Source organism: Perognathus longimembris, chromosome 28 (assembly GCF_023159225.1).
Source record: "Perognathus longimembris pacificus isolate PPM17 chromosome 28, ASM2315922v1, whole genome shotgun sequence".
Lineage (NCBI taxonomy): Eukaryota > Metazoa > Chordata > Mammalia > Rodentia > Heteromyidae > Perognathus > Perognathus longimembris.
This window is the reverse complement of record NC_063188.1, coordinates 78634499-78658712: the sequence shown is the minus strand read 5'-3', so window position 1 is coordinate 78658712 and position 24214 is coordinate 78634499. Positions and strand designations below refer to the sequence as shown.

At 47.3% G+C, this 24214-nt stretch overlaps 2 protein-coding genes across 4 annotated transcripts in view; both read right to left on the bottom strand.

Moving 5' to 3' along the window:
- The window catches only part of Syn1 (synapsin I), a 71753-nt gene extending 62572 nt beyond the window's left edge, over window positions 1-9181 (bottom strand). For 2 of the 3 annotated variants that reach the window (XM_048335687.1, XM_048335689.1), the window contains exon 1: window positions 8676-9181. In XM_048335687.1, the coding sequence (XP_048191644.1) occupies window positions 8676-9052 (377 nt within the window). In that variant the 5' untranslated portion in view covers window positions 9053-9181. The remainder of the gene's footprint in view (window positions 1-8675) is intronic. The other variant, XM_048335688.1, reaches the window with a different exon arrangement.
- A 5361-nt stretch (window positions 9182-14542) lies between these two features.
- LOC125343346 (complement factor properdin) lies at window positions 14543-21843 on the bottom strand. The gene is made up of 9 exons (XM_048335700.1): window positions 21673-21843; window positions 21434-21584; window positions 19247-19422; window positions 18695-18865; window positions 18365-18556; window positions 17998-18171; window positions 17562-17753; window positions 17309-17420; window positions 14543-15080 (listed from the first exon to the last, which is right to left on the bottom strand). Exons 1-9 carry the CDS (start codon window positions 21734-21736, stop codon window positions 14918-14920), a joined length of 1395 nt encoding a protein of 464 aa, XP_048191657.1. The 5' UTR covers window positions 21737-21843; the 3' UTR covers window positions 14543-14917.
- Between the last annotated feature and the right edge of the window lie 2371 nt (window positions 21844-24214).

Here is a 24214-nt window from a genome sequence, read left to right as displayed (position 1 = left end):
TTCTGGTTGTTAATTGGAGATAAGAGTCTCATGGACTTTCCTGTCCAGGCTGGCTTTGAACCATGATTCTCAGATCTCAGCCTCCATGGCTAGGATTACAGGCGTGAACCACCAGCTCCAGGCATCCCTGAGCTTTTTTTGTTCAAGGATAGTGCACTACCACTTGATCCACAGCTCTACTTTTGACTTTTCAGGTGCTTAATTGGAGATAAGAGTCTCAGGGACTTTCCTGCCCAGGCTGGCTTCAAATCACAACCCTCAGATCTCAGCCTCCTGAGTATCTAGGATTATAGGTGTGAGTCACTGGCACACACAACTTCCCCAGCTAAGATGCAGTCTTTTCTTCTGTGAGGGAGAATGAAAGCACGGGCTGCTGGACTTGGGAACAGCAATTGACTTTTTTCTGCCTGTAGACTGTAGGAGGAATCTGGTGGAAGGGAAGAAGCCAGCTGGTGAAATATCGTTGGCACTTGAGAGGGGCAAGGGAAATGGTAACCAGATTGGGGTGACTGTTTGCTAAATGTCACTGATGAGCTGAAGAAACATCTGACATGCTCAGGGTGAATCATCATCAATTCAAAGCTAATGTGAAATCCAGAGGACCTCCCTGGCTTCATGTAAGGAAAGCTTTTGCAGCCAGAGAGCAGAAAGGGGAAAAGCAATCTCTGGATTTATCAGTAAGTGTGGCAGAGCTTCAGAGAAGATGAACTTTCAGGCCTAGCATTCTCTCTTGCCATGCTCAGAGCTCTAACATGAGAGTGGGGCCCCGAGGCTTAGGGTGGGGATGTCTGAGCAGATGTAAACACCTTGAACTTAGAAACTCACTTGAACCCTTTGTGCTTACAGAAGCAGCTCACTCCCCTTTAGATATAGCACTTTCCTCTGCTTGAAGATAATGCAGAAGACCTCAAATGAAGCAGGTTCTTTATAAGTCAATGCCTATTGCTCTCAGGACCCAACTCTTCTCCAGAAAACGAGACCAATACCCATGCTGTACTCACTGGGGATTCCCTGGATCCAGAGACCCACAAAGTGGTCACTTCCCCAATACACAAACACATAACTGGAATGGCCCTGACACAGGTTCCTTGATCTTTAGGGAGAGCTATCGCAGTAAGAATGTCCAAATGGAAGCTTCTGAAATGGCACATATCCCTGTGCTCTGATCAGAGAAGTAAATCAGGCTGCGGGGCAAGGGGGGCAGCTCAGTGGTGCCATACTTGCTTAACATGCATGAGGCCCTTGGTTTAATCCCAATACTGCCAAAAAACAAAACAAGAAAATAGTAAATCAAAAGTAATACTATATTATTCTAGGGGTGATACAGAAATTAGGACCAATCAGAAATATGTAAAGGATGCAGAAGTGTTGGTCTCTGAGAAGGCTGTTGGTCCTTGGAAAGGTGTTACTTCTGATTGTGTTATCACTCCGGACACACTATCATTCCTACAGTAGGGAAATAAGATCTTATGTATGGCGATGGTCACCAATTGAGCAAACATACTCTTCTTTAGTGTGTTGTGGGGCGGGGGGTGCCAATACTGGGGTTTGAACTCAGGGCCTTTCATTCTTGTTTGGCTTTTTCACTCAAGGCTGGTGCTCTATCACCTGAGCCACACCTCTACTTCTAACTTTTTTGGTGATTAATTGGAAATAAGAGTCTCACAGACTTTTCTTTCCAGGCTGGCTTCGAACTGCAATTTTCAGATCTCGGCCTCCTGAGTAGCTAGGATAACAGGTGTGAATTACCAGCATCCAGAAAACATATTCTTTTTAATTTTGATTAAAAGGAAGATCAGAAACATCTCACTTTCACATGGGACTGACAACAATATTTGTTCTTGGTCTTGCCATTGGGAGATGTTATTTCTATCAACTTGTGTCATAATATAGTCCAGAGGAATCTGTACCATCTGGACATCCCACAGGATATCACACTGGACAATTATATCAGTTACATCATACGATTATGTAAGATGGGTAAGAGATGGTTAGCATATTGTCTTGATAAGGCAATGTACTCCAAGCAGGGTATGGTGGTACACATCTGTAATCCCAGCACTTGGGAGGCTGATGTAAAAAAGAAGTAGAAGACTTCAAGATCAGCCTGGGGTACAGAGTGAGATTCTCAAAAAAAATTTACATGTTTTGCAGAGGGCAGGAGAGAAACCGTACAAAGACTCAGGGGCCTACCATATTAGCAAAAGTTTTAGGGATCCAGTGGTCCAAAGCATGCCATGACAGCATCTCCAAGCAGAGAATAGCATTGCATCTCACCTCTTCCATCATGAAGAGAAGCCCAAGAGCCAGAAGGTCTCTTCCAGGTTCTGGAAACACTGCTCTGACCCATGTTTTAGGTGATATGTGAAGCTTCCAGCTCTTAGTGAGGACCAGAGCACAAAAGGGCTGTACAGCAGGTCTAGGATGTGGAACAAGCAGTCCTGACATGTAGACCATAAGATCTGGAAGGTTCTTTGATACTGGAGGTATCAGTGGGAAAAGACACAATGTGGAGCTTATGAGAAGCCCAAGTAAGAGGCTTTCAGAATTCTGGAGTGATGCCATGCCATCTGCAGCCAAGACTTATTTGTCTTTTTGTTTTTTGAGACAGTCTCACTTTGTAGCCCAGGCTGTCTTAGAACTTGCTATGTGGTTCAGATTGACCTCTAAGTATCAATCCTGCTTCAGCCTCCCAAGTGCTAGGATTACAGATGTGTGTCACCATGTCTAGCTGAATTATATGCTCTGTGAGAAACTTATTCAACCAGAATACTGGTATATATAGAATGCTTGACCATGGGTCATCAAGTAACTGTGCATCCAGGACAGTTCATCACAAGCTAGGTTCTGTCACCTATACCAAATAATAATCAGATGGGACCAGCAGCCTCTGGACTGAGCCCATGCAAGGCCAAGCATGCTGCATGAGTGGGTAACCCAGATCTCCACGTTGTCCACAAGTAGCATGCTAGCATCTCACTCTCAGCTAAAAGATTTCCAACCAGCTGATGAAAGAGGATAATGCCTAAGTTTGAGTCAGAAATGGGTTGCCTCAATCTGTGAGTGACAGCCCAAAAATGGGCAGTGGCTACACTACAGCTGCATTTTGAAGCATCCTTGGAAGATAGTGCCAGAGACCCCAATAGTGGACCAGTGGGCTGTGTACATGGTAGTCTACTTTGTGTGAAAAAGGCAGTAGCTCCAGATTAGACTATATATGCATTTATGGGTAATGGTAAATGGCTCAGCTGGTTGGTCAAAGACCTGGAAGGCAAAAGATTAAAAGATCAGGACAAAGGAAGTCTGGGATACAGAAAGGTGGGTGGACATATGGGAGTGGGCTAAAAGGGAGCAGAGAAAATCATTGTATTGTGTGCAACACCTACCAGCCATCATCCACCATGGAAGTGGCATGAGGCAACCAGATAGACAGGATGAGTCAGCCAGATGATGTCAACCAGCCTCTGTAATCAGCCACCCCAGTGCTAGCAGATGGGCAGACACATGAATCAAGTGGCAATAGCAGCAGAAAAAGAAGCTACATGTGGGGCCAACAGCATTATAGCTGAATATCCAACTTGCCAGCAACTGAGACCAACGCTGAGTCTGTCAGATGACACCATGTCTCAAGAAGACCAATCAATCAACTACTTGGGGTAGGATGACTATACATTGGGACCCTTTACGCCATGGAAAGAATAGCAATCTATTTTGACTGGAAGATTCCATACATGGAATCTGACTGTAGGACTTCTGCCACATCACTGTCCAAGGGCTCCCACAATTTTTGAACCAGCACCTTCGGATCCCACAGATCACTGCATCAAACCAAATGACACAAGTTATAGCAAAGTAAAGAAGGGCAAAAGTGGTCTGTGACCATGGAACCAAGTAATTTGGTTACATATCACTGTGTCCAGAAGCTGCTGGCCTGCTAGAATGATGTGGATTTTGTAGCCATAGCTAAGACCCTCATATAATGAGAGATGATACCATGTAAAAATGGCATCATCTTCAAACTCAAAACCACAGGATAAGCCCTAAATCAATAGCCATGGCACGTGCTTTGTTCTTAATAGGTAGGGTACATGGGTCTTGGAACTTGGAGGTTAAAGTAGGAGTGACCCAGCTTACCATAGATCCCAGTGGTCCACTTTGGGAATTTGTGCTTCCTGTTCCCTCAAGGCTCTGCAAGGTTAGAGGTCCTGGTTCTTCAAGGGGGGACACTGCTACCAGGGGACACAGCAAGAATCCCATTAAACTCTAGACTATGATCACCACCTAGGCACTTCAGGGCTTTCATGCCAAGTGAAAAGGCATCATTGTCTGGCAGGAAGACATGACCTGATACTTAGGAGGACGTAGGGATGCTGGTACAATTTAGGGGCAGGGAGGAGGAGTATGTTTGGCACCCAGTTGATCCACTTGGGCATCTGTTGACACTCCTTATTCAATTTTGATGGTAAGAGGACAAGTAGTGCAACTGGAGCCTGAGAAGTGTGTGGGGACACAAGGCTCAGGGATCTCTCAAAGAGAAGGGAATAGATCACCCACCCAGTAAGCCACTGAGACCAAAAGAGGTGCTAGCTGAAGGTGAAGGGTCTGCCTCCAGGCAAGTCTATCTAAGGAAAGAAGCCACAATAAGATATATAGTTTATACAAACACTATATACATAGTTACATAATAACTCATGCCATATGTATTATATAAGACACATTATATAGCAAATAGAATATAGGATATGCTTTATATGACATGTAACACATAAAATGTTGCATACTAAAATTATGTGTATGTCTCTAGGATATATAGTAGAATGTACTTAAGTATACATATATAATTAGAATTAAAGCTTTAGCCAGGCATGGTGACATATACCTGTAACCCCAGTACTTGGAATGCTGAGGCAGGAGGATCATGAGTTCAAGACTAGTCTGGGCTATATAGCAAGACCTCATGTCAAGAAGTTTCCGTAAATAATTAATATTATTATTTGAAATGCAACTTTATATTTCCTATCTTGTTTTCTGAAGAAAAAATATACAATATGCTTATATAGTATAAAGTAATTACATAACACATGCAACATGTCATATGTAGTATACATTATATAGTATATGTCTTACTGTAATGACAATTTATTTTAAAAACTCTGCTTATTATGTGCAAGATAGTGTTATTTTCTATTTTCACTTATCTTTCATCATGAAGAAAGTGATATGCTGGTCATAAGCTGATAGGTAACCCCTGTTTGAAAAACATGGGACTAAACTATCTCTAAAACAGAGAGATGAGTCTCAATGCAGAGTTTGCAACTTCAAAGCAGAGCTGCTAAACTTCAGGAAGAAATGAGAGTGGTGAAGTTCTGGGGAAAGCATCACACTTCACTTCGGTGTGCATTTGTTACAGATTGCAAAATCCCTCCTTTATTGTAGGCTAAAACCTTGGAAGCTTCCATGGTTCTGAGAGTTTGTTAGTTGGTGATGCAAGGCTCTTTCCTCATGCTGAGCCTGGTGTACAAAGGCTCTTTCCCTTCATCCATGTTACCTCACAAACAGTAGGCACTAACTAAATATTTGCTTGATTGCCTAGAAGGAAAGACTGGAGAAGCTGCTGGGATAAAGAGAGCAGGTGCTCAATAAGTGCTTGTTTGAGAGAATAAAAGCAAAAATGAAAACCATTGGAGTTGCCAACATGGAAAAGGTCTTATCAGTATTTAGTAGATACTTGGAGGAATGGAGAAAAAAGCAATAAAGAACCTGCCTGGAGGGTTCGAGTAGAGAAGGGGACTAAAGGAGGGGACTCCCAATATACAGCAGGGGCCTCATTAATATTTGCTAATCCAAGTGCAACAAATTTGGCCAGTAAGAGCATACTGGGAATTGGACTTTAGTGAAGGAACTATGGCACATGATGAGTTCATGCTTTATGGACTGCTGGAAACAAGAGTGAAGTAGCCTGTTGAAGAGACAGGAATGCAGTTATTTGAACAGAATATAGTAAGATATTAATAAGTGCTTTCTGGATTAATGGGGACAGGAAAGGATAGCTCAGGGATGGCTACCAAGTGGGGGAGCATCATCTAGCTGGAATAAAGTATAGTACGCACTGAATCTTCAGGACTATATAGTGTGAAAGGAAGGGTGAGGATTGTTAATAGGGGGTGGGCCTACGGGGGGGGGGGTTAAGGTTCTTTAGAGTATACAATGAATGTGGAGTTAGCTGAGCACCAGTGGCTCATGTCTGTAATCCTAGCTACTCAGGAAGCTAAGATCTGGGATTGTAGTTCAAAGCCAGCCCTGCAGGAAAGTCCATGAGACTCATCTCCAATTAACTAACAAAAAGTAGAGGTGTGGCTCAAGTGTTACATCGATAGCCTTGAGCAATAAAGCTCAGGGACAGCATAAGGCCCTGAGTTCAAGCCCTACTACAGGCACCAAAAAGATTGTGGTGTTAAATAAAAGAAAATACATGAAAAATCCAGCTAGCAATTGGCATTAGAAGGACTGAGGGCATGGCTCAAGTAGTAGAAGGCCAGCCTTGAGCAAAAAAAAGCTGAGCCAAGGCCATGAGTTTAAGCCCTAGTAGTGGCACAAAACAGGAAAGGGAGCTGAAGGAAGGTTCTTCTTAGTGTATTGTAGTGCATAATAAATGCCTCCCACATTCTGACACATGGAAAAAGATAATAAATATCTGTAGCATGAATGGCTCTGAAGAGAAAGGCATCAGGGTAAGGACTCTTGGGGGAGGGAGAAGAGTGATCTGACTAGTAAACAAATGGTACTCAATAAATTTCAGCTAAAGTAGATCCCTGGAGAGTGGGTTCTTAAGGCAGGGGCAGGAACTTCAGAGACCTGGAAAGAGGAGATTGAGGATGACTCATACAATAAGTGCTTAGTAAGTGTTTACTGGCTTAAATAGACGAAAGGCCCTTTGGGGGTATAGACTGAAGGTTGGGAGAGGGAATCCCAGGGTTAGTGAATGGAATAGAAGAGGTGTGAGCCCTCTAAATTGGGCTCTGGATTAATGGAAGGAGAAGAGCTAGGGAAGAGGCAGAGCTTGTGGTTGGGGTAGGTTCTCTGAGTGGCATCGAAGGGAATGTGTTCCCTCCATGCAACAGGCACTGGGTCCACTGGAAGAAAAGGTCTCTGGGGACAAAGTGGGAACACACAGAAGGACTCTGTAGATGCTCATGGGAGCCATTGGAGGAAAAGGCCTTCGGGGAAGGTAATTAGAATGTAGTATATGGCAGAAAGGAATACATCCACTGCATCCATTAAAAGAAAGCTTTGGCAAGGAGGGGCATAGGGATGGGTACATGATCATTTGATAAACACTCACTGGATTTTTAGAGGAAAAGCCCTTTGGGGAAGAAGAAAGGAAATGCAGAAACCTGATCTCTGTGTGCAGGATTCTCCATCCATGAGTGGAAAGGCTTTTGTGGAGAAGGCACAGAGCCTGTGCCCCTTATACATGCTAAGGAATGAAGGAAGGAAGGAAGTCTTCTACAAGGTTGACTAACGTGGTACCCACAGTAACTGCTAGACATCTGAGCATTGGATTAACTGCAAGCATAGGCCTTGGTGGTTTCTAAGGTTGGGTCATGCAAAAAGTGTTCATTACATGTTGAGTAAAGCTACTGAAGGAAAAGGCATTGAGCAAAGGTTTGGTTGGGGGGGAGAAAGTATCCAAGCAGGTATTCAGTACATGCTTGCTGACCATATTGGAGGAAAGAACCTTTAGAAAAGGCTCACACTGTAGAAAGTGGATAGATGCTGGATGGACCGATCAAAGGAAAGGCCTTTGAAGAAGTAGCTTGGGATGGAGGATGCAGAAGGCACTCAATACCTGCTTTTAGGATTCATTATAGAGGTCTTTGAGGAGACAGTCTGGTGATGAGTCACACATCAAAGGTTCAGAAATGCTCATGGAACTCGCTGTAGGAAAGCGATTTGCTTGAGTGGGGCTTAGGGATGGGATATATGTCAGGTACTTAAGAAATGCTTCTTAGATCCGTTGGAGAAAAATCTCCTTGGAGAGAGGGCCGGGATTTGGGGCAAATAGAAGACATCCAGTGAACATTCACAGGATCCATTACAGGCCAAGCTTGTGGCTAAAAGCAGGGGTGGAATACACAGCAGGCACTCAATCAGTGTTTACCAGGAAGAGAATGCATGCGCACAAGACCCATTAGAGAGAAAGCTTAAGGGCAAAGGGTGAGGAGAAAGGGGCTCAAATTGAGCTCTAAAAACATGCTCCCCAAATTCACTGAAGCCAAAGGCTTACAGAAAGGGTTCTGCATACTGTAGGTACTAGGTTGATGCTTACAAATTCATTAGAGGAAAAGACCTTGGGGGGAAGAGTAAGGTAGGGGAAGCAGGTCACATTCAGTGCTTGAAGGCTTATGGGATCTATTGAAGCCAAAGGTACTTGGGGGGAGGATTGAGGAAGAGGTACACAGTAGGCAACTGATTATTGCTCTGATTAAACCTCCACTGAGGTTTAGGGGAGGCAAGGGCGGGGCACATAGGAAGGCCCTGCATCATGATTTAAAGGGAAGGAATTTGGGTGAGGGGGCTGGATGCCAGGTACATAAGTGGCGCTCGATAATTGCTCATTCACTGTGGAATCATCTGGGGACCCAGGCCCACAGGAAGGCACAGCAGTGGCTTACCAGTCGGTGTGCGGCTCGTCGATGACCAGCAGCACCCTGGCGGCGGCGCCCCCGCGGCCTGCGCCCCCAGAGCCGCCGCCCACCTGCTCGCTGAAGGTGGCGGCCGCGGCTGCTGTGGTTTGTTTGACCGCGTTGGACAGCGACGAAAAGAAGCCACCGCCCCCTGAGGACCCGGGACTAGGGGCGGCCGGAGAGGCCACTGGAGCGGCCGTGGAGGCCCTCTCGGCAGTGGCGGTGGTGGAACCGGGTGTGGCTCCGGGGCTCGCGGCAGAGGGCGGCGGCGGGGGCGGCTGCGGGCGCTGCAGGTCTGTCATGTACCCATTCGGCAGATTGGCCATGAAGTTGCTGTCCGACAGGCGGCGCCGCAGGTAGTTCATGGTGGCGGCTTGGAGCAGGAGGTCCTAGGGGCAGTCTGTCCAGGAGCCGCGGGGGCGGACCACGAAGGGCCCAGGAGCACAGCTGCGCTCTCAGGCACGACGCGACTCCTCGGCTGCCCGCCGCAGACTGAGGCAGCGCTGAGTCGCCGCCGCCGCAGCGCGGATGGTCGCGCCCGTGCCCCCCTATGTGGCGCCTAGAGTGGTGCCGTCTGGCTGGGCACACGGCAGCGCGGACGCGACCAAGGCCTTGGGGAAGGGGAGTTTGTAGAGCAATGGCGAGTGACGTCAGCTCGCCTTCAGTGCTGAGGAGGTGGTGGCGCGCGCCGGCGGCGGGGGCGAAGGCGCTGTCCGCGGTGCTGAATCCAGCAGTGCGCATGCGCCACGCCGCATCCTGTTACCCCTCCCCCCTCTCCGATAAGGGATGCGCAATTTGGGGAGTGGGGGTGGGGTGCTTGTTTAAAGGGTTGGGGTCAGTAGTCAAGCAGACTACCCCCACAACCCGCCTTATTTTGGTCCTCATATCCACTCACATTCCACAGAACCCTCCCCCAAATTTTGTTTCCAGTGTTGCTATCCACCACTGAGGGCAATTATTGGGGGAGGGGGGTGTGCGCACGGAGGCACACTCAAGAGACATAAAAGTAGAGAAATAAGCCCCTCACGGAGAGGGGTGAGGGGACACACGCAGTGCTCTACCGGGAAATCAGTGTTCCGACCCACATAGTCTCAATCAGAGAGAAGTGGGGGTTGATGTGGGGGCAGCAGAGCCAACATCAGACATTCGGAGGTGGATACTCTTGCCTTGGGTGGTGAGGGGCCTGGAGACACACAAGGAATAGCACACATATATAAAAGTAAGGAAACACACAGGCCACATACAGAGAACATATACCTCTCTAGGTTTATAAACAGACATATAAGCCCAGAGTAACAAACACATGAGCATGTTGAGTCCATGCATGCATACACCTTTACAGACATGGGAAGCACACACAGGGACCCAGAGAAACTCACCCAAGCACTCACATCTAGACAAAAACATACCTACAGATGATCATGGAAAAATACAGATATACAATACAGATACATTATCTGCAGTTCTAGCCTTGATGCCTGCATTTCCTCCTCCTCCTCCTCCTCCTCCTCCTCCTCCTCCTCCTCCTCCTCCTCACACACACACTCTCTCTCTCTCTCTCTCTCTCTCTCTCTCTCTCTCTCTCTCTCTCTCTCTCTCTCTCTCTCTCTCTCTCTCTCCATGCTCCCATTCTTCTGCCTGGACATAGCCAAAATCTAATGTCAACAGTGTCATGGCTGTCTCCTCCCACACCGGAGAATTTTTCAAACAGGACCAGAGTGCCAAATATTTGCACATGAGCAAGTGTGGGGGGACGTAGTCCAGAGTGAGATGAAAAGACATTTCATATTTTAATTCCTGACTACAATAAAAGCACAAATCCATAAAGAAGCACTTGTTGAGCACTGTTTATATACCTTGGTTCATACAGCCCTGTGGGTAGATAATGCAATTTCCACTTTACTGATGAGGGAATCCAAAAACTCCAGTTCATTTCTATATGATCATGTAAACTTTCCAATCCATACATTACTTTTCTTTTAAGAGTGTGCCAACAGGCTGGGAATGTGGCTGGGTTCTATTTCTCAGTGCCACATCCACAGAAAAAAAAACAAAGTGGTGGAATGCTAGCCTTCAGCAAAAGAAGCTCAGGGACAATACTCAAGCCCTGAGTTCTAGCCCCAGGACTGGAAAAAAAAGAGTGTGCCAGGAAGATAGAACAGCCACTGCTAGTGTGGCTACAACAAAGTCACGGGGATTGTGGTAGGAGATAGTGTTACAGTTTAGCAAAGGCCATATTAGATAGGGCCTTGGCCCTAGGAGTAATGATATTGGACCAGATGTGCTGGCAGAAGACACATAAGTAGGCAGTTTTAGGGGTCTCTTTTGCCTGCAGGACTTTAAAGTGAACCAAGCATGTATTCATTTATTTTTCATTCATTAAATCATTAGTTTAAACAAGGCATATAGTATGGGACCTGGAGTCACAATGCCTGGGTTCAAGTTAAGCCTCCACTATATAGCTAGAAAAGTCACAGATTTGGTTTCTTCATTTATATAATGGGAATGGTCATTTGACTTGACCTACCTCTAAGCAGAAGGGGAGAAGCAATCTCTATATGGTTGCATGCAATGTACTCTCTACCAGGAATATCTTCTCTTTCTTCTTTTTTTTTTTTTTTTTTTTGCCAGTCCTGGGACTTGGACTCTGGGCCTGAGCACTGTCCCTGGCTTCTTTTTGCTCAAGGCTAGCACTCTGCCACTTGAGCCACAGCGCCACTTCTGGCCATTTTCTGTATATGTGGTGCTGGGGAATCGAACCCAGGGCCTCATGTATATGAGGCAGGCACTCTTGCCACTAGGCCATATCCCCAGCCCCCCTTCTCTTTCTTCTTTCAACAGCTGCCTTTGGCCATAGTCACAGGAAATTCCCCCCCTCCTCTAGGTCTTAGATTCCATTTTTACCATAGGTTCCCACAGTCTCCAAGTCAAACATTTCCCACATCATTCTTTTCCTTTTTCCATCCCACTCAGCTTCAGTCCCATCTCTAGACCTTTGCTTTGGCATGTCCTTCTTCCCTCCAGGATACTCACAAATTGGGTATTTTCCAACGTTTTGACACTGAAATGTGTGCTTCTGTTGCTAATTAAAAACTGTTTTGTAGCCTAGTGCTGGTAGCTCATTCCTGTAATCCAAACTACTCAGGAGGCTGAGTTCTGAAAATCGTGGTTTGAATCCAGCCTGGGCAGAAAAGACTGTGAGATACTTATCTCCAATTAATCATCAGAAAACCAGAAAAGGCGCTCTGGCTCAAGTGGTACAGCACTAGCCTTCAGCTAGAGATAGCACCTAGACCCTGAGTTCAACCCCTAGGGCTGACAAAGAAAAAAAATCTGATTTTTTTTGTGCCAGTCCTGGGGCTTGAATTCAGTGCCTGAGCACTGTCCCTGGGCTTATTTTGCTCAAGGATAGTGTTTTACCACTTGAGTCACAGCACCACCTCTGGCCTTTTCTATTTATTTGGTACTGAGGAATCAAACTCAGGGCTTCATGCATGTTAGGTAAACACTCTACCACTAAGCCACATTCCCAGCCCCTTTTTTTTTTTTCCAGTCCTGGGGCTTGAACTCAGGGCATGAGCACTATCCCTGGCTTCTTTTTGCTCAAGGCAGCACTCTGCCACTTGAGCCACAGCATCACTTTCAGCTTTTTCTATATATGTGGTGCTGAGGAATTGAATCCAGGGCTTCATGTATATGAGGCAAGCACTTTTGCCACTAGGCCATATTCCCAGTCCATTCTTTGTTTTTTTTTTTTTTTTTTTTTTGGCCAGTCCTGGGCCTTGGACTCAGGGCCTGAGCACTGTCCCTGGCTTCTTCCCGCTCAAGGCTAGCACTCTGCCACTTGAGCCACAGCGCCGCTTCTGGCCGTTTTCTGTATATGTGGTGCTGGGGAATCGAACCTAGGGCCTCGTGTATCCGAGGCAGGCACTCTTACCACTAGGCTATATCCCCAGCCCCCCATTCTTTGTTTTTTAACAGAAGTAAATAAACTGCTCAACTTATAGTGACCTCTCTGGTGGATAGTAGTTGTGCATCTCCAGACCTTTCTGGCAGCTCTGGGACTGAATCTGGACTCCTTAGGATTCTGTCTCTGGTCTGTGCCTCTTCCTAAGAAGCTGGTTCCCAGGCCTCCTAGTACTTGTGGCTTCTAGTACCATTCCCTTTCTCCAGGTGGCTCAATTTCTAGAAATTGTTTGTAGATTATCTTTTAGAGGAATCCCCTTGGGGTGCCTCAACTCCCCAAAGCAGGAAAAAAACAATCTCTCTACACAATCTCCATCTCCTTCAACAAGGCTTTCTACAGAAGAGCCTCCAAGAATGATTTTCTTTCTCGTGTATTGGTGAGCAACAGTGCAAGCACATTCCTAACATATTCACACTCAGTGTTTTGTCTTGGTTTTTCTTTTGCCAGTCCTGGTGCTTGGGACTCAGGGCTTGAGCACTGTCCTTGGCTTCCTTATGCTCAAGGCTAGCACTCTACCTCTTGAGCCACAGCGCCACTTCCGGCTTTTTCTGTGTATGTGGTGCTGAGGAATTGAACCCAGGGCTTCATGCATGCTAGGCAAGCACTCTACCACTAAGCCACATTCCCAGCCACACTCAGTGTTGTGCCCATATTTATGCCATATGTATCTATGCCACCTTAGCGAATATGCATATATGTGACACTATAAATCATTTATGTACAACATATATTCAATGCATCCTTAATTTTGACAGATCTGTAGATCTAATCAAACACACATATATGCACCTCACAGTGCACATACACAACTGAACCTCCACTTTCTTATACACGTATCTTACACCCGTTAGTAGAAACCAGGATCCCCCATGTGCACTTTTACTGTTTTCCCAAGATGACCAAGTGCTCATTGATTCATCTCCATTTAAACTCATCAACTGGACTATTTTACATAATGGAAAATGGACCCAAGATGTCAAATTAGGGTATGGAGAAGAATTTAGTTATAATGAATCTTCTATCTGGTCCTTCCAATGCAGAGGGGTCCCCTTCACCCACTGCAGTCTTGAATTCTATTCCTGATATAAGTCTGCACCATAATGCATGGTGCTTCAAAGATGTCTAGCCCACAACCTTTTTGTACCTGTTTCTGCCTTTGTAGAATGGGAGAGAATACTGAACCTCATGAGTTTATTGTGGATTAAATGAGTTCACACGATGGAAAGCCTTAAGACACTTCTGGGCACACAATAAGTACTTTCTAAGTGTTAGCTATTACCATAACTATGATGATGATTCCTGTGTGTCTCATTGCAAGGGGCTCTCAGCATTCAGTGAGTGGTAAATGAATGAGCAAATGCTAAGAGCATTGGTGTCTTGGTTTGTACCCTTTACTGCAGCGACACGTGCAGCTGATTCCTCTTCTTATGTTCCCTGATGTCCAGCACTATTGTTAGCATACAGTAGGCGTTAAGTGTTGAACAAAAGGAAAGCCTATTCTGAGTCTGTTCCTTGCTCAGATGTCCTCTTCTTCTACCAGTCCTCCTCCACCCCAGATGCCTAGACTTTAGGTCTAGCATGCAGTAGACAGTGTTATGTGAAATGCACAAATGTGAAAGGAATGTATGTCTGGGTTTGCCCTGGGGGCTCCTCAAGAGGATGTTAACTCTAGTTTCTCTTTGCTTCCACCCCAGATCACAGCCACTTTCTCAGTCCGCCTCCCAGAGCTATTTGTTGTGGATAATTGTGGTGCTAGAGCTGGGCTGCTGGGAGTGGGTGGGTGCAGGTGCTCCCTTGGCAGGGTACCAGCCATGACCACGCCTCTGCCTCCCTCTGTCATTGACGTGGATGGAACAGCTGAGAGGCTCTGTTGGGTGGGAACCCAGGAAGCTTCAGAAGGCAGAGAGACAATAACTACCCAGAACAGTGGCCAATCAAGAACTGTCTGTCCAAGCGAATAGCCAATCAAAGCAAAGCAGAGCTCTGCAGAGGGACGTGCTGGGTGGCCCTGGAGCACTAGGAAAGGAGGAAGGTTAGGACAGTGGGGAAGGGAGGTTGTTGCTGGACACTTGCTTTCACAGGCTGCAAGCACAGTGGGACATACTGTTTTCCAGGACAGGCTGCTGTGTCATAGCTCTAGAAAATGCTATCGCCCCACTTCCGGGAAAGAAGGCAGGTTGTTTTTCCTTCTTTCAGCAATGTCAGAAAAGCCTGATTTATTGGAGTCTGGGAAGACAGGAGGTCAGACTGGAAGCAAGAAGGATCAAGGTTTTTCCATAGGATCTTTGCAGGCAGGCACATGTAGACATGGCCGTTTCTCTTCCACCACCAGCTTCTGCCCCTGCAGTTCCTCACATTGTGGTCGTGGGTTCCCCCAGAAGGTCACATTCTTCTCACCCTGACCTTCGACCATGGTAACGGTGGGCCTGGGGTGTTAATGAGGGAATGGATAAGAGAAGCTGAGGAAAGGCACAAATACATTCAACAGATTTTTTTTTTTAAGATAGGGTCTCACTTTGTAGCCTGGGGCTGGCCTCATACTTGCCATCCTCCTACTCAATCTCCAGAGAGCTGATATTATAGGTGTGTGTCACCACAGATAGTTCAACAAAGTCTTTATGGGGGGTGGGGAGGTAGATAATTGACATTTGAACTCAGGGCCTTGTGCTTGCTAGGCAAGCTCTCTACCATTTGAGCCATACCTTCAAAGAAGTTTTAATTAATGTCCATTGCATGCCTAACACTACTTGTAGCTGATACTGGACTATTTATCCTTCCTGTGCCTCAGTTTTACTCATCTACAGAATGGCAATAAAAGGAATAATACCATCTGACCAAGCTGCATGAGGATAAATGAGTGAATTCAAGTAAGTATCTGGCATTACAGTAAATGCTGAAAGCATGCTGGTGATTGTTAATGTCTTTTTTTGTTGTTGTTGTGCCAGTCTTGGGGCTTGAACTCAGAGCATGAGCACTGTCCCTGGCTTCTTTTTGCTCAAGGCAGCACTCTGCCACTTGAGCCACAGCATCACTTCCAGCTTTTTCTATATATGTGGTGCTGAGGAATTGAACCCAGGGCTTTATGTATATGAGGCAAGCACTTCTGCCACTAGGCCATATTCCCAGCCCATTCTTTGTTTTTTAACAGAAGCAAATAAACTGTTCAACCTATAGTGACCATATGCTCTTGCTTATTTTGTTTTATTTCCACTAAAGGCTGGTGTACTACCAGTTAGGCCATACTTTCATTTCCAGCTTTTTGGTGGTAAATTGAATGTGACAGTCTCATAGACTTCTCTGCCCGGGCTGACTTTGAACAATGATCCTTATATCCCAGCCTCTTGAGTAGCTATGGTTACAGGCCTGAGCCTCTAGTACCTGTCTGACTGTTAATTTATTATCTGTTCCCCATTCTTAACCTGGATAAAGCCCTTGCCCTGACATTCAAGGTTTGGTGGCTGGGGCCAAATCCCTGTTTTAGGTATCTCTCTCTGCCTGCCCCCTTTTTCTCCACCCCCCCTCTCTCTTACACACACACACACACACACACACACACACACACACACACACACACACACACTCACTTTATCCAAACTGAGACAACATTCAGAAAACTCTTCACCTGAGTTATTTCTTCCACTAGGGAAGCCCGCTATTCATTGGGCCTTCCTCCACTCAGTCTCTCAGTAATCCAAGTCCTTTGTGCTTCTATTCAATATCACTTACGCCAAGGATGGACACTGGTGGCTCACACCATAGCCCTATCTATTCAGGAGGCTGAGAACTGAGGATTGAGGTTTGAAGCCAGCTGGAGTAGAAAAGTTCACGAGACTCTTACCTCCAATTAACTACCAAAAAATTGAAAGTGGAAGTGTGGCTCAAGTTGGAGAGCACCAGCCCTGGTGCTCAAGCCCTGACTTTAAGCCACAATACCGGGGGTAAAAAGAAGACCCATTCCAAATCTCATAGCAGGAAGATCTAGTCCTAAATGGTTTCCCATGCACTGGGAACACCCCACTTAACCTAGTAGCTTGATCTGTATGGAAGGGATTGGTGTTTTTAACACTATGAACCCTTGCCTGGCCCACCAATAAACACTAAAGTGGTTAATCTCAATCCTGTGTTTAGGGCCCTGCTCAGTCTTCATGCCAGCAATGTTTTTCCCAACCACTACCTGCCTAGGAAATCTGCTTCTGCTTCTTGGACCCAGAACAAGGTGGCAGCCCTTTTGCCAATCATCCCTCTTTATGCCTTCTACCAGGTCCACACTCACCTGGGTTCCTTGGAGGATTCGCAAAGCTGGGTTGTATGTCTGCAACTATTGCCAGAAAGACCTTAGAATGCCTCAGGGAAGTGAGATGTGCAGTGCATGGAAGTTTTTGTGACTGAGCAACTCAAAGTGTAGGAACTAAGGCATCAGGAATGGATGAAGTACTGAGTGCATAGGAAAATGGCTGAAAAGTTGCACGAATGACTGAGAGGCACAAAGCCCGTGCATCAGTCCCCAGTATCTCCTCTTCCTCTACTTAATTTCTGGCAGATGAAATGCAGTAAGATAAGCACCTTAGACCCAGTGGTGGAAGCCCCTGCTGGGTGTGGCTGACTTTCTCATCTTTAATACCCTCTTTTCAGCAGAGTCTTGCCCCTCACTCACGAGAACTTGGGGAGCAAGGCTGTGCAGAGGCGCCGGCGGACGCGGGTGGGGTTGGGTCCACACGGAGGTGTGCACAGCCCCCAGGTAGTCCACTGTGACCAGGAGCCTTTCACTGTAATGAGGGGAGGGGGTCAGAGAGTCAACACCAGCAAGTTTCAGTGGGAAGGTATAGAAGGGTTCACAGCAGAGATGGAAGACCCTTGTCCCTGCCTGGGCTGCCCACCATCATAGTGTCATCTGTGGGTCCACTCACAGTTGCAGTTCTGGATGTTGTAGCAATGTCGGATATCCTGGTAATTTCCAGCACACCGCTGCCCATCAAACTTCCGACCCTTGCAAATCCTTGTGCGAGACTGCTGGCCCGGGATTTCATTACAGCTGATGGACTGCATGGGTAAGCGGCTGCAGGTGCCCCACTTCCCCCAGGCTTCCCACTCCCCATTCACTGCGAAGACAGAGGGCAAGCAGGGAGCCAGTGAGGTGGCTCAGGGGGCAGGAAGGAGGGAAGGCTATGAGAGTTGTAAGGGTAATAAGAAGTGTACAATGGGGATCAGAGGTAGAAGCAAGACTTCAGGGCCAAAGAACGGGGTGGGGGGGATTTAAAGCAGCAAGGCATCAGTTGTAGGCATAGGGTAGTGAAGATAGGCTGAGGGCTTAGGTATGAGAACAGTGCTTCTGGAGATGCTAACCAGGGCAGGGTACAGCTGTGTTGCAAATGTGGGTCCGGGTAGCATCACCAGCACAGAAGGGGCCCCCATGCTGGGGTGCAGGTTGATTACATGATCGCCGTTCCAGTGCCTGTCCTAAGCCACACGTCACAGGACAGGGAATCACAGGTCCCCATGGCCCCCAGCCTCCAGCCACTGTTGGAAAGGGGAAGGCAGTGAGGAAAAAGTCCACTTTAAGCTTTCCTTCAGTCCCCAGACCCTTGAGGCATTCCTCAAATGAAGAGCTTCATAGCCCTATGGTATACAAACTGTTCTAGAAATGACAGAGCATATGTGCCCCAAACTAAGAGTCCACAGACAGTGTGTGAATGGCCTCATCTTTGCACACCTGGGCAGGGTGGCAGGCCAGTGCAGCCTCGGTGCTCATAGGCTGCTCCTGAGCAGGGCTTTCCAGGAGGACGCTTGGAGGGCTCTGGTGCAGAACACGTGCGGCTTCGTGTCTCCTTAGGTTCTTGGGATCCACCCCGGCAGGTGCCTGAGCAGGGGCTCCAGGAGCTCCAGACAGCCCAGGCCCCATGTGCTGTGGGAGAGGTGGGAGAGATACAGAGGTAGTCAGGCTCAAGGAAGTCCTCTCACCCTGCTAGTTACTTCCTGTAACCCCATAGACCCACCCTGACTCTGGGTGTCCCATTCACATCGTGTGGCTGTCCTCACTCACTTGGGCAGACCTGCTTGGTATCACAGGCCTCTGACTTCCGGGCCTCTCCAGGGCAGTGGCCCCCACACTTGGGGACAGGCTGATCACATGCTCTCTGACGAGTCCTTGTTCCTTTGGAGCAGGTGACAGAGCAAGGCCCCCATGGTCCCCACTCAGACCATCCACCCATTTCTATGGGAGAGAAGGGGACAGGATGAAATTGGAGATGATATTCAAGGTTGTTTCCTTATGTACCCTATATCAGCTAATCCTATCCTCACATCCCATCCCTACCCTACCATTAATGTCCCTGTTGATCTGGACTATGGCAACAGACTTAGAAAAACACTGGTCCCTTTGCTTCACCCCTCAGGGACAGTCTGTCCTGTTTTCAAATCAAGTTGGATGGAATTTCTTCCCTGCCTACAATGGGAATCACTCAGACTAAAGCCAGTGTCTTCCCTTCCACCCACTCTCCTTCAGTCTCCCCAGATCCTTAGTGTCTCACAGGGACAGGCCCTGGCTCCAGGGGCTGGGTTTCAAAGAACACATGCCTGCCTCCCTGATCCTCACCAGGACAACATGGCTGGTCCTCACAGGCCTGTAGCTGCCACTCCAGTGTTCCAGGAGCCACCTTCTCAGGACACTGCCCGCCCCTGCCTACACAGCGCCGATGTCGTAGCTGGGACCCTTCAGAACATGTCACTGAGCAGGGAGCCCATGAGGACCATGGTGACCATCGTGGGGACCTGTGGAGAGGAGCATGTGTCCCATCTGGGGATGAACAGACAGGATGGCATGTGGGATTCCAGAGTGTGCATAGAAACAATAATGGTGCTGGGTAAAATATATAAATGATTGGATGAGGACTAGCCCTTAGGGATGCTGAGGGATTGAATGGGAAGAGGTTGGGAGTGAATGGAGTAAATGTCACTTCTCTTCATGGCTGGGTCCTTGAAGTTACCCTTAGGCATCCCTCAAGGACAAAGCCAAGTAAAGTAAGCAAATGTAAGGACCTGGAGCCTTGAACTGCTCCCAGAAACCCAACATGCCCACCACCCTGTAATGTAGCAGGCAGACAGGAAGTGCTCAGTAAATGGGAGACCTCAACCCAATGGGCTGAGGGTCCTTTAGAAACACCCTACATAGATTTATCCTCAACCTCTTGCTTTGTCCTGAGTATTCCACCAAAGCATAAGAGATATGAACTATGGACATAACTAGGGACTCAGAGCTGTTCTTAAAAATCCCCAAGCCAGGAATATGGCCCAGTGGTAAAGTGCTCACCTCGTATACATGAAGCCCTTGGTTCTATTCAACATCACATATACAGAAAGCCAGAAGTGGCGCTATGGTTCAAGTGGTAGAATGCTAGCCTTGAGCAAAAAGAAGCCAGTAACAGTGCCCAGGCCCTGAGTTCAAGCCCCAGGAGTGACCAAAAAAAAAAAAAAACCAACAAAACCCAAGCCCTAACCTCAGGAGGCTGAGTTCTCAGGATTGCAGTTCGAAGCCAGCCCAGGCAGAAAAGTCCATATGACTCTTATCTCCAAGTAAGCACCAAAAAAAGCCAGAAGTGGAGGTGTGGCTCAAATGGTAGAGCTTTAGCCTTGAACATAAAAGATCAGGCCCTGAGTGCAAGCCCCAGGAATTGTAACCCAAAAAAATCCCCAAGCCTCCCATCCTCACAGTGTCTCTGGACCACATAGGAAGTGGTGATAAAATACATTTAGAAGACAACAAGGGTTGTGTTAATATAGGCTGAAAGTCATCATTAGGAGATTACTGATACTCTGAAATCCCCAAGCTGCCACCCAGCCCCTGCAATGTGCCTACTATGGAGGAAGTGCCAGACAATGTGGAGTGTCATCACAATTAGGGGCCCAGAATCACCCCCAAATTCCCCCAAACCCTTCCATTCCCACAATGTGTCTGTATACAATAAGTAGTCGATAGACATGAGCTCTTATCACATCTAGGTGACTGGAATTACCTTCTGGAAATATCTAAATTGCACACTACCTGCAATGCTTACAGGAAGTGCTGTAACTGGTTCTCAACTAGGGCTGTTCCGCCCCGCACCGGATCTTTGGCAATGTCTGGAGACATTTTTTGATTGTATCAACAGGTGTGGGGAGTTGCTATTTGCATTTGGGAGGAGGCCAGGAATGTTATAAACTATCCTACATGCCCAGGTCAGCACCCATAACCCCAACAAATTTTTCAGCTCCAAATGACAATGGTGCCAAGGTTGAGATACTCTGAACTATGGGGCTGGGCACAGTGGCTCACTCCTATACACACAGCTACTGAGGAGGCAAAGACCAGGATTGTGGTTCAAGGCCAGCCCAGGCAAAAAGTTAGTAATATTGTATGTCAACAAACAAATTCAGTATGGTGGTGCATTTATGTAACATCAGCTGCTTGGGAGGCCTAAATAGGGCGATCATGATTCAAGGCCTGCTCAGGCAAAAAGTGTAAGATCACATTCGAAAACCCAAAGCAAAAAGGACTTGGAGTGGTAGAATGCTTACCTACCAAGTGCAAGGCCCGAGTTCAAAGTCCAATACCCCCATAAAAGAAAGGGAGGGAGAAAGAGGGGGAGGAGGGGGGGGGATAGAAAAAGGAAGGAAGGAAGGAAGGGACACAGGGTTAAGGTCATAATCTGGGCCTTGTGGGCCATCCTTGGAAGTTCTAGAGAAAAACCAAGCCCAGTTCTAGGTGACAGTCCTCTTGGCCTTCCCCTAGCCCGCTCCCTCGAACCTGCATGCCTGACAGAGCCCACTACCATGCTCCTGGAAAGCATAGGCAGAGTTGAGACAGCAATCCTCCGCACGGACGCCTCCCCCCAGCAGGCCCTGGCACTTGCCAGTTAACTCTTCATACTGGGTGAAACAAGTCACTGGATCTGAGCCTGTAACAAGACCAGGGGAGGAGGAGATGGTCAGGGGTCCAGTGGGCCTGGGTGCCCCTGAGAGACAGCTAGGTCTTTGCCTACTTACCTGTGGCTGGCAGCATGAGTAGCAGCAGTAGTAGTAACCGAGGGACCTGCACTTGGACAGTCATGTTGAATTCAGCAGCCCTGCCGATCCGCCAGAGGAAGAGAGGGGGCCCAGTCTTTATCTGGGCTGACCTGCTCTGGGAAAGAGGAACCTAGGGGTGGCAGGAGGAACTGAGAGGGTAATGGTGCAGGCCTCTTCAACTCTGGCCTCTCTCATATCCCCTCTGCCTCCTCCCCTCTCCATTTCCTGTGTCACCCTTGGTACTGTTTTCTTTGTCATCCAATCCCCAGCACCCTCCTCCACTTCACCTAGCACCCTTTCAATGTTCCATGGCCCATGGAGAAAGTCCCACTTAAAGAACAATGGAGCCCGAGAGTCTGGAGCAAGAACCTTTTAGCAATGTAGGCTTGGGCAAGTCACTTCATCTCAAAGCCTGGTACCAGGTATGGAAAATGCATGATTCTCACAATGCAAGGGAGAACCTCAGCTCATGGAGGTGTTGGGTGAGGGGGGAATGAAGGTAGCCTTGCTCAAAGGGGACAGGGGTATTGAGGCTCTCCATCTTGACTTAACCCTGCCTTCTTCTTTCCTAAAAATGAGGTTCCCTATGATCATCATGGGTGTGGTGGGGGGAATACAAGGGAAGTGAGAAGGGGAAGTGTCAGAGTGTGGAGATTCCAAAGGGAGTGGAACTGGGTATCCAATGCCCTGGGAGGCTCAGGGGTGGGGGATGGGGATGGAAAGGAGGGAAGAGGCTGGGCCATGGTCCATTAAAATACATTTGGCAAGTAATGAACCCAACTTGGGCCTGTTTCCTGCTCACAGATAGTACCTACACAGCATAGGTCAGGTTCGTGGTGGACCGTGGAAATTAACATTTTTTTTGCCAGTCCTGAGGCTTGAACTCAGGGCCTGAGCACTGTCCCTGGCTTCTTTTTGCTCAAGGCTAGCACTCTACCACTTGAGCCACATCACCACTTCCAGCTTTTTCTGTTTATGTGGTGCTGAGGAATTGAACCCAGGGCTTCATGCATGCTAGGCAAGTACTCTATTGCTAGGCTACATTCACAGTCCCGGAAGTTAACCTTTAAAAAGTACTTAGAGCTGGGTGCTGGTGGCTCACACTTGTAATCCTAGCTACTCAGGGGGCTGAGATCTAAGGATTGAGGTTTGAAGGCAGCCTAGAAGGAAGGTCTGTGAGATTCTTCAAATAACCACCAAAAAGTAGGAAGTTGAACTGTAGTTCAAGTGGCAGAGCACCAGTCTTGAGCGGAAAAAGCTAGGGGACAGTGCCGAGGCTAAATTCAATCCTCAGTATTGCCCCCCTCCCCCAAAGTACTTATAATAGCACCTGCCATAGAGTAAGGACTGCTTATTAAACTTACCTGGTCAACATTGATCTCATTGAAACTGTGTCTTACTGTGTAGCTTAAGCTGGCATGGGACTATATAGCCCAGGCTTGGCCTTGAATTTGAAATTTTCCCGCCTCAGCCTCCAGAGTGCTGAATCAATTACACAGGTATAAACCACTACATCCAACTTCATTCACCACTTATCAAATACTTATGGGATTTGAGACGTGGTTCTCAGAATTATATGGAGCAGAGAATAGGACAAAAATCCTGGTCCCCTAGGGACTTACACTGTAAAGTAGGAGACAAGCAATACATTGAGGCCCTCTCCAGATATTCTACTTGAATGGCATTCCTGCCAGTCTCTAGCCCAGTGGCTCTCAAGCTGTAGTGTGCATCAGAATGACTCATAGGGGGGCTGGGAATATGGCCTAGTGGCAAGAGTACTTGCCTCGTATACATGAGGCTCTGGGTTGGATTCCTCAGCACCACATATACAGAAAATGGCCAGAAGTGGCACTGTGGCTCAAGTGGCAGAGTGCTAGCCTTGAGCAAAAAAGCCAGGGACAGTGCTCAGGCCCTGAGTTCACGGCCTAGAACTGGCCAAAAAAAAAAAGAATGACTCATACGATTTGATAAAACTATATATTGCTGCGCCCCATAGGTTCAGGGTAGGGCTGCAGAATATGCATTTCTTCTTTTCTTTCTCTGCCAGTACTGGGGTTTAAACTCAAGGTCTCACAGTCTACCTTGGCTTTTTTTGCTCAAGGTTGGCACTCTACTACTTCAGCCACAGCTCCACTTCTGATTTGTTGATGATTAATTGGAGATAAGAGTCTTACAGTCTGTCTAGGATGGCTTTGAACTGCAATCCTATGATCTCAGCCTCCAGAGTAGAATTACAGTAGTGAGCCACAGGTGCCCAGCTAATTATACATTTCTAACAAGCTCCCAGATGACACTGATGCTACTGGTCTGAGGAACACACTTTGAGTCTCACTAGTCTAGTCCTTTAAGCCTTATTATTTTCTTGAGGGGTGTGTCTCATCTAAAGGAAACAATGCTATGAGCTCCTTGTTTTACTGTTAATAATGAACTGCTCTTTAGCCCATTTCCTTGCCAGTAAACCTGAGCTCCACAGACCTGCTATTTTCCTTTTTCATAAGCCCAAGTGAGCAAAATTCAAGTG

Excerpts from the sequence above, each read along its gene's own strand:
- LOC125343346 (XM_048335700.1), bottom strand. The coding sequence starts at position 21,736 with ATGACTGTCCAAGTGCAGGTCCCTCGGTTACTACTACTGCTGCTACTC. Across the intron at positions 21,585-21,672 it reads ACTCATGCTGCCAGCCACAG|GCTCAGATCCAGTGACTTGT; the intron begins GTAAGTAGGCAA and ends GTCTTGTTACAG. Across the intron at positions 17,754-17,997 it reads CACAGCTGTACCCTGCCCTG|TGAATGGGGAGTGGGAAGCC; the intron begins GTTAGCATCTCC and ends CTGTCTTCGCAG.